The 10,254-nt window shown below is 35.5% G+C and overlaps 1 protein-coding gene across 1 annotated transcript; it reads right to left on the bottom strand.

The window, feature by feature from the left end:
- Positions 1-1,501: 1,501 nt before the first annotated feature.
- On the bottom strand, positions 1,502-10,136 carry LOC132759377 (large ribosomal subunit protein uL29-like). Its single transcript, XM_060751141.1, has 4 exons — positions 10,071-10,136; positions 7,900-7,980; positions 7,473-7,534; positions 1,502-1,761 (listed from the first exon to the last, which is right to left on the bottom strand). Exons 1-4 carry the CDS (start codon positions 10,071-10,073, stop codon positions 1,530-1,532), a joined length of 378 nt encoding a protein of 125 aa, XP_060607124.1. The 5' UTR covers positions 10,074-10,136; the 3' UTR covers positions 1,502-1,529.
- Between the last annotated feature and the right edge of the window lie 118 nt (positions 10,137-10,254).

Raw genomic sequence — 10,254 nt, 5'->3', positions numbered from 1 at the left:
ACAAAATCTTGTAAAGTGGTATCAACAGAGTTGTTGAAATTAAGACAAAAAAATCCAGATTTAATAAATTAAACATAAAATTTCTTAAATTGATTTCTATTTAAGATTTGATGCTTCTACCATCCTCTCTCAAGCCTTGAAATAACCAGTACTGGTATCATATAAAGAAACATTGTTGTCACCAAAACAATGATAATCCAAAGCTTGAGGGAGACACCTTAACCACTAGGCCACTGTCCTGTTTTCAATTTAAGTCTTGAAGAACAAGCTTAATATTTAAAGTAAAATGAATGTTGGAAACCCTTGGACTGAATAATCATTTGCCGTTCTCAAACTTTCAAATGACATTACACCTGCAGTTTGCTACATATTCAATCTGTACATTACAAGCCTTAATGTTTATCCAGCAAATTTAAACTTAAATTTGATAACCGTTTAGTCAGTAAAATTGCTCGGTCTTGGATAATGTAAGGATTGTTTGTTTCATTTTACGCCTTTTCCCAATAGTATTTCAGTCATACAGGTGGTTTCCTAACCATCCTTCCTGGAGAGTTACACCAGTACTAGACTTCCTTCCTCAGTGATAAACTACCAAAGCATCTCCCGGGGATCGAACCCACGCCAGAGGTAACTGGATTAGAAGTCATTGACTAACCCCTCGACCACGGAGGCAATATAATGTAAGGACTCAATGAGAGCATCAGGTAACTGGTGAAGACTTAGTTTCCATCTACACAATGCTTTTAAAAGAACGCCACCAAGGTCAAAAGCCTAAAATTTGAAACTCTTAAAGGGATTAAGGTTTTTTTCGTCAAAAGGGGACTACAAATGTTTTTCCATTATCTGTGTACCATTTGATGTAGGTTTGGACCAGTTGCTTGAGTGCAAAATTTCAGATCATTCCCTCACCCAGCTTTTCCAAAATCATCATTTTTATTGTGCAAATTAACTCCAAAATGAAAAGCATTGCCAAAGCTTTTCACTTCAATCAGGCTAAGAATGGCACAAAAATTGATTTCTTAATTTAAATCTGAGCTTATTTCTTCATTTTCCTTTGCAGATTTTTCTGTTTAAATTCACTAAGTGTTTCGCTTGATCTATGAAAGAATTTCAAATTTTAGGTTTTGAGCCTTTTGACCATTGATGCAAATGTTGTTTTTTTTGTCCAAGTCATATAGACCTTTTGAGTGGAAATTTAAATCATTGCATCACTTTTCACTGTCCAACACAAATGTGGCAAGCACATGAGCTGAAAATTTGCATGAATGTTATTTGTCTAGAACTAAAATTAAATGGTACAAATCTCAAAAAAATATTTCCAGTGTTGCAGCCCCTTGTAATATAAAATGTCTGTTACAATGCAAACCAAGAAAAGTGAAATCACATATACTAGTACTGTATACCTGGTTATACCAACACTATGAAACATGATGCAACTTTCACAGCTATCTTCTTTTAGATTATGATTATTTTTGTAACTTCATTAACTACAACACAAAAATTCTCTTTTTTTAATTTATTAGACACATTTAAGCTTTAACAGCATATTTTCTCATTGGGTACAGACGTTCTTTCCTCTGTTGCTTCTTTGTTTTCAGAGACTTTTCACGTGGGGTGAGTAAACGTCTTATAGCACGTGTCTTTTTTGGCCGCAAGTCCTTCGGCATGTAACGTTTGTTACGGTAGAATTTCCTCAAGTTGTCTTTTTGTGTCTGGTGAATGACTGTCAAAACTCGAGCAATTGATTTCCTCACAACATGGCTGAAACGATAAAACCATAGAGTGTAATGCACTTGTCCTGCTTGAAATTCTAAATTGTCACTAAATTTCAGGGATTTCAATATCAGAATAATTATAGTGAGTAGATAAGTGAACAGTCTAGTTGTGGTATAGACAAGACATTGCCCTAGTCACACTGCACAGTTGTGGTATAAACAAGACATTGTCCAAGTCACACTGTACAGTTGTAGTATAGACAAGACATTGTCCTACAGTCCTAGTCACACTGCAGCTGTGGTATAGACAAGACATTGTCCAAGTCACACTGCAGTTGTGGTATAGGACAAGACATTGTCCTAGTCACACTGCAGTTGTGGTATAGACAAGACATTGTCCAAGTCACACTGTACAGTTGTAGTATAGACAAGACATTGTCCTACAGTCCTAGTCACACTGCAGCTGTGGTATAGACAAGACATTGTCCAAGTCACACTGCAGTTGTGGTATAGACAAGACATTGTCCTAGTCACACTGCAGTTGTGGTATAGACAAGACATTGCACTAGTCACACTGCACAGCTGTGGTATAGACAAGACATTGCCCTAGTCAAATTGCACAGCTGTGGTATAGACAAGACATTGCCCTAGTCACACTGCACAGCTGTGGTATAGACAAGACATTGCCCTTGTCACACTGCACAGCTATGGTATTGACAAGACATTGTCCTAGTCGCACTGCACAGTTGTGGTATAGACAAGACATTGCCCTAGTTACACTGCACAGCTGTGGTATTGACAAGACATTGCCCTAGTCACACTGCAGTTGTCGTATAGACAAGACATTGCCCTAGTCACACTGCACAGTTGTCGTATAGACAAGACATTGTCCTAGTCACACTGTACAGTTTTGGTATAGACAAAACATTGCATAGTCACACTGCACAATTGTGGTATAGACAAGACATTGCCCTAGTCACACTGCACAGTTGTGGTATAGACAAGGCATTGTCCTAGTCACACTGTACAGTTTTGGTATAGACAAAACATTGCCCTAGTCACACTGCACAATTGTGGTATAGACAAGACATTGCCCTAGTCACACTGCACAGTTGTGGTATAGACAAGACATTGCCATAGTCACACTGCACAGTTGTGGTATAGACAAGACATTGCCCTAGTTACACTGCACAGCTGTGGTATTGACAAGACATTGCCCTAGTCACACTGCACAGCTGTGGTATAGACAAGACATTGCCCTTGTCACACTGCACAGCTATGGTATTGACAAGACATTGTCCTAGTCGCACTGCACAGTTGTGGTATAGACAAGACATTGCCCTAGTTACACTGCACAGCTGTGGTATTGACAAGACATTGCCCTAGTCACACTGCAGTTGTCGTATAGACAAGACATTGCCCTAGTCACACTGCACAGTTGTCGTATAGACAAGACATTGTCCTAGTCACACTGTACAGTTTTGGTATAGACAAGACATTGCCCTAGTCACACTGCACAGTTGTGGTATAGACAAGACATTGCCCTAGTCACACTGCACAGTTGTGGTATAGACAAGACATTGCCCTAGTCACACTGCACAATTGTGGTATAGACAAGACATTGCCCTAGTCACACTGCACAGTTGTGGTATAGACAAGACATTGCCCTAGTCACACTGCACAATTGTGGTATAGACAAGACATTGCCCTAGTCACACTGCACAGTTGTGGTATAGACAAAACATTGCCATAGTCACACTGCACAATTGTGGTATAGACAAGACATTGCCCTAGTCACACTGCACAGCTGTGGTATAGACAAGACATTGCCCTAGTCACACTGCACAATTGTGGTATAGACAAGACATTGCCATAGTCACACTGCACAATTGTGGTATAGACAAGACATTGCCCTAGTCACACTGCACAATTGTGGGTATAGACAAGACATTGCCCTAGTCACACTGCACAGTTGTGGTATAGACAAGACATTGCCCTAGTCACACTGCACAATTGTGGTATAGACAAGACATTGCCATAGTCACACTGCACAATTGTGGTATAGACAAGACATTGCCCTAGTCACACTACACAGTTGTGGTATAGACAAGACATTGCCCTAGTCACACTGCACAATTGTGGTATAGACAAGACATTGCCATAGTCACACTGCACAATTGTGGTATAGACAAGACATTGCCCTAGTCACACTGCACAATTGTGGTATAGACAAGACATTGCCCTAGTCACACTGCACAATTGTGGTATAGACAAAACATTGCCCTAGTCACACTGCACAATTGTGGTATAGACAAGACATTGTCCTAGTCGCACTGCACAGTTGTGGTATAGACAAGACATTGCCCTAGTTACACTGCACAGCTGTGGTATTGACAAGACATTGCCCTAGTCACACTGCAGTTGTCGTATAGACAAGACATTGCCCTAGTCACACTGCACAGTTGTCGTATAGACAAGACATTGTCCTAGTCACACTGTACAGTTTTTGGTATAGACAAGACATTGCCCTAGTCACACTGCACAGTTGTGGTATAGACAAGACATTGCCCTAGTCACACTGCACAGTTGTGGTATAGACAAGACATTGCCATAGTCACACTGCACAATTGTGGTATAGACAAGACATTGCCCTAGTCACACTGCACAGTTGTGGTATAGACAAGACATTGCCATAGTCACACTGCACAATTGTGGTATAGACAAGACATTGCCCTAGTCACACTGCACAGTTGTGGTATAGACAAAACATTGCCATAGTCACACTGCACAATTGTGGTATAGACAAGACATTGCCCTAGTCACACTGCACAGTTGTGGTATAGACAAGACATTGCCCTAGTCACACTGCACAATTGTGGTATAGACAAGACATTGCCATAGTCACACTGCACAATTGTGGTATAGACAAGACATTGCCCCTAGTCACACTGCACAATTGTGGTATAGACAAGACATTGCCCTAGTCACACTGCACAATTGTGGTATAGACAAGACATTGCCCTAGTCACACTGCACAATTGTGGTATAGACAAGAACATTGCCCTAGTCACACTGCACAATTGTGGTATAGACAAGACATTGCCCTAGTCACACTGCACAGTTGTGGTATAGACAAGACATTGCCCTAGTCACACTGCACAATTGTGGTATAGACAAGACATTGCCCTAGTCACACTGCACAATTGTGGTATAGACAAGACATTGCCCTAGTCACACTGTACAATTGTGGTATAGACAAAACATTGCCATAGTCACACTGCACAATTGTGGTATAGACAAGACATTGCCCTAGTCACACTGCACAATTGTGGTATAGACAAGACATTGCCCTAGTCACACTGCACAATTGTGGTATAGACAAGACATTGCCCTAGTCACACTGCACAATTGTGGTATAGACAAGACATTGTCATCACAACTACCCTACAATTATGTTACCCCCATAAAATACATGTAGTTAATTTGTTTCAACAATTTACTAAAGTTAACAGCAATAACTATGAGTATGATGGAAGCCACATCAGTCCTATCGATCCATTATAAAATCTTCATTCTCATATCTGAGACAATAATCATCACTTGTGGCTTCACCTTAATAATCAAAATAATACCCAGGAAAAAAAATGTTGGTAGGAAAGTGTGCTTCAATATTCTCGATCAATGCGCGATACTTGAAGCAAGATAATGTAAAAATTCCAAAGTCCAAAAAGGGGCAATAATTCTGTCAAAAACTATTTTAGAGTAATTGTCCTTGGAAATTGACCTAATATGCTCTCAAATAACAGTGTGAAGTTTCAACCTATTCCCTTATGGGGAGACCAACTAGAACGTCAAGACTTGACAAAAATATGAACATTAGTTCCTACCATACTGAATTGTAAATTGTAGTAAAGGTTTGCTTGTACTTGAAACAAATTTGTTGCAGTAGTTCTGTTTAAAGGCTTAGGCAGCATTAAAACAATGTTCATAATATTCTATGCAGTACATGTAGTTTTAATGCAAAAAATAAGAGACAAAGAACAGGAAAGACAAATAATATGCCCTCCCTGTTTTGAAAGCTTGCCAAATAAGACACTGACACATCTGAGCAATAAAGCTAGCCAACACAAGGTGTTTTTTTTACTTATAAATGCTTATATAAAATATGCAGGCCACATCAGTCCTATCGATCCATATTACATAAATCTTCATTGTTTTAATCTGTATCAATGATCATCACTTGTGGCCATATCATTTCTTGACAGTTATAATTCAGTGCATGTTTGTACGACATTCAGCTGAAAACCAGTTAGTTAAATCTTAACTAAGGCAAGCATCTTTGTTTCCACGACTCGTGCTAGTTTGGGAAGGGTAGGTAGGTCAGTAAATAATTGAGAATATGGAGTTCAAAACAAGCATCTGTTTGAAGTTTAGAACCATTTTTTCAGTTTTATCCAACATTTATCCCAGCTTATATATTCACAATTCAAAAACATGTGACAGATATAAAGATGTGATTCTCATTGACACACACTTCCAGGTTTAGTAAAAAAAAAAATTTTGTGCTTGGCAATAAATTTGGGGTAGCTGTGCTTTTTATAGGTAGGTAAAGGGAGGGGAAACAAACAAAATTTTATTTTAGGTGCAATAGATCTAAATTCCAGCATTGACAGTCCTAAATGTTGCTGACTTACTATTTCTTTACCCTCTTATGAATTACCTTGTAGAATCATATAGATTCTTAGCAAATTGTACTAAACCAAATCTGAACAACAAGTCTTATGTCCTGTTAAGGAAATGACCTAAATTATATTTAAGCAAATAAACAATAGATTATATGGTTGATAAATTCAGATTTACTGTAAAAGCCACATCAGTCCTATCGATCCAAAATAAAATCTTCATCGTATATCTGAAACTAGAATCATCATTTGTGGCTTTTATTGGTTAAGTTACCTTTTCCTTAATATTTTAATTTATCAAGCTAATTTCTATTGCAGACCTGTCAAGTTTTGAATTTACAAAATCCATAAAAATTTCATGTGTTTAAAGATAAAAATTCTGATAATAGTGCAGTTTAAAAGCAACCCTGGCTGAATATCATTTAGTTAACATGATTGACATCAACGACATTGTATCAAATTGGGCATTAAGGAAGTTAAAAATATGAATGCATACTGTTGAAAGTTTTAGCATACAATGAAAACACTTCACTTCAGTACAAATATGTGGGTTAGCATCATCGGGTCTAGGATTTCATTATATTTATGGACAGTCCGCAAATCCCCGGACAATCCATAATTTCACAGAGTTTCCTGCAAATTTACAGACATTAAGAAAATAGTAAAAGTTGCAATGAAATTTAAAACCGCAGGTTAAAATGAATAAGGTTAGGTATTATATGATTAAATGTAACAGTTTGCTAAGATTCAGAACAGTTTGATGACTTTCAATTTTCACTTTTAACAAAAATTTCAAAATCATCATACAAAGATGAAACTCACCCCATTACCTTTGTAAATATAAACAATCAATAAAACAACTTGTCTTTAGCTGCGGATTTTATTGTAATACTAAAAACAGCAAATTTCACATTGAATATCTGTAAATTTATGGATTGAAAAATCTAAATTTCTAGACCGTCCACAAATCCACGGACAGTCCATAAATATCATGAAATCCTAGACCTGATCATATCTTAAAATAATAATATTTCAATGTAAGTGTTAAGGATTTTGCCATTATTTTTGTACTTACATTTTTGCTAGTTTAGAGGCAGCTCCACCAGTTACCTTGGCAACACGAAGACTCTGTAATTCCTGGAATAAAGATATATTATATTTATATTAATTTTCATTACAAAGATCAACTGCTCTGAAAATATTTAAAACATCTAGATTCAAATTCGTTTTTTTTTAATGAAATATGTAATTACAAAATTTTAAAGGAAACGTTTATTTTTAAAGAAACTCAGTAATCATGTGCATCATATAAATTATAAATACAAAAAAAAACATTTAGAAAATCCATCTAAAAATATCCAAAAATAAAAATTCCCATTCTATTTTCAATAACCATATACATTGGCTTTTATAAAATGTTTTGATCCTCATTACTGGTTCAAAATAACGATTATGGAATTTATTAAGTGAGGCATTTTCCTAAAACATGCATCACAACTTACTGTTTTTAGTTCCAGGAGCTGCTTCTGAAGATCTTCCTTTCTTTTGCCACGGAGCTCCTTAGCCTTCACTTTGACTGTCGCCTGAATAAATATATATATAGTCGCAATGATAAAAACCTGCAGAAAACTTTTTATAGTTTAGAAATAGTTGTCTTTTACCGACAAATTTACTTATCACTTGAAACTTTAGCATAGACATAATCACTGAGATATACACTAAATATACTGCAATTAAATGATTCTATAAATCAAAATTACACAAACATCTAAACATTCAGGTCAAGATTTAGTCCAATAGATTAGACGTTACAGGCTTGTTATAGTTTTATCTTGGTCAAGCCTGACGTCTAATAGTTATTGCTCATAAACGCGTAGCATTTTGAAAAATTAAAAAAATGTCTGTTGGCTTGCCTTTCAAGCTTTATTCAAAAGCTTATCTTCTGTTCTTTCAATTGCATGGTCTATTATTAACAAAAACTTTCAAACAATGTACTTATCAATTAAAAATAAAATAGAATTATCAGTCTGTTTCGCTCATCGGCCATACTGGTTAAGTAAAGCATTTTACAGATTGATTCCAATTTTTTGACCGGAAAAAAATATTCGAACACACTGACGGTGCATGGGCAATTATTTCGTTAAAAAAATATTCCGTTAGAAACATCTGGACTCATTTAAACGCTTGCATTTGTATTAGCCAATCAGATTTCGCGCACTTTATGGCGGCCATTTGTATATCGGCTGTACAAGGAATTTAATTAAATGAGAGGATTTAATCATGACTTTTCGGATGTGACAGTTAAATTATTTTGTCAAAAGGTATTTATTTTTTAGTTTTGTTTATAAATAGGTCAAAATTAATGTAAATACAGGCTGTTTTAATTGTTTAAATTCATTAGATCTAAATCGATGTCTAATGTCAATTTTTTTGCTACACGATTTTGCAAAGATCTGTTAAGACCTAACGTAACATGGAAAATGAAAAAAGTAAAATATCAGATTAATGAATGATGAATATGAAATAGGTTACGTATAGGTCTTATATTTAGGACTAGTCAAGATTGTGTTTATACATTTCAACCTTTTACTTTGGAAAGGTATTAAATATTTATCCTGCAATAAGTCAGATTACATGTACTTCAATTTTAGCTTAGTTACTTCTTAATGTAACAAAAAGATACCCATAGGGGTATATAAGTACTAAAGCAGTACACTTGTCAACAAGAGCCACAACAGCCTAAATAAGCTGATATCTATTACAAGGTTCATTTTGTTTTCATAGCTGAATATGGGTAATCTCCTGGATTCAGTTGATTCTGAGTGACATTATTAAATGCGGTTTTAGAACAACTGTTTTATCATATTTGGAGCACTTCTAGAATCTGTCCACAGCAAAATCTATACACTATATATTAATTGGTTCCGTTTACTAGTTTTATACATATATATATGCAAGTTCGACTTTAGAAATACATTTATAAGAGGTCTACTCCAGGAGATTGCTCAATGTGACTAGCATGTTAGTTGTCTGATTGAATAATTAGGAACACTACATTATGAAACACATGTATTAGAAAAGAATTAGCAGTCTACAGGATTAAACCACCACACCCCCTTCCCCCCCCCCCCCTCCCAGTTTTTGAGTACATATTCCAACAAGACAGAATAGGCCAAATGTGTCAACCAGGATGACAAACTACATACAAGGTTCATTCTTCTTTCTTCAGTGTATTATACATGTTATATACAAGTTTTACTTTTCAAATTCATTCAAATATAAATAGATGTCTAATCCTGGAGATTGCAACGTCAAAAATTGTGACAATTTTTTTTACTGACAGTTCAAATTATTGATTTGCATCATTTGGTAAACATATGGTCATGCAAAAGTTATGTACACATGCCTTTAAAATAAGGATTGATACCAAATGTCATTTTTTATCAATTTTAATTCAAAATCTCTTTGATTTCTATTGGAATTCTCAAATATTATAGAAACATTATAGCTGAAGAAAACGCTTCGGTAGAACATTTTGCCAATTTCAAATTGCTAAAATTAGCATTTACAATATAAAACAACATATCATTCTATTGCAAATTGTATAAATCCTCTTTTAAAATAGATTAAAACATACAGATTCAACCAGATAAAAACCAAGTGTTTTATTTACCATGTTTATGGGAAAAATACCGGAAGTAGAAAGACTTTAGCAAAGTCAACATGGTGAAATATTCGAATGTAAAATATCCATATGTTAATTTATTTTATTTTATTGACCGTTTTTTATTATTATTGAAAAAGAATTCTTCATATGATTTATTTCGAGATAATCTATAATGATAAATATTTTTCCG

This window comes from Ruditapes philippinarum, unplaced genomic scaffold, assembly GCF_026571515.1.
Source record: "Ruditapes philippinarum isolate M1 unplaced genomic scaffold, ASM2657151v2 ctg374_1_1_1_1, whole genome shotgun sequence".
NCBI lineage: Eukaryota > Metazoa > Mollusca > Bivalvia > Venerida > Veneridae > Ruditapes > Ruditapes philippinarum.
The sequence above is the reverse complement of the archived record's forward strand: the minus strand, read 5'-3'. Positions and strand labels throughout refer to the sequence as shown.

Coding starts and splice junctions, on each gene's coding strand:
- LOC132759377 (XM_060751141.1), bottom strand. Junction 7,535..7,899: donor AGCTCCTGGAACTAAAAACA/GTAAGTTGTGAT, acceptor TCTTTATTCCAG/GAATTACAGAGTCTTCGTGT. Junction 1,762..7,472: donor GCCTCTAAACTAGCAAAAAT/GTAAGTACAAAA, acceptor TTATCGTTTCAG/CCATGTTGTGAGGAAATCAA.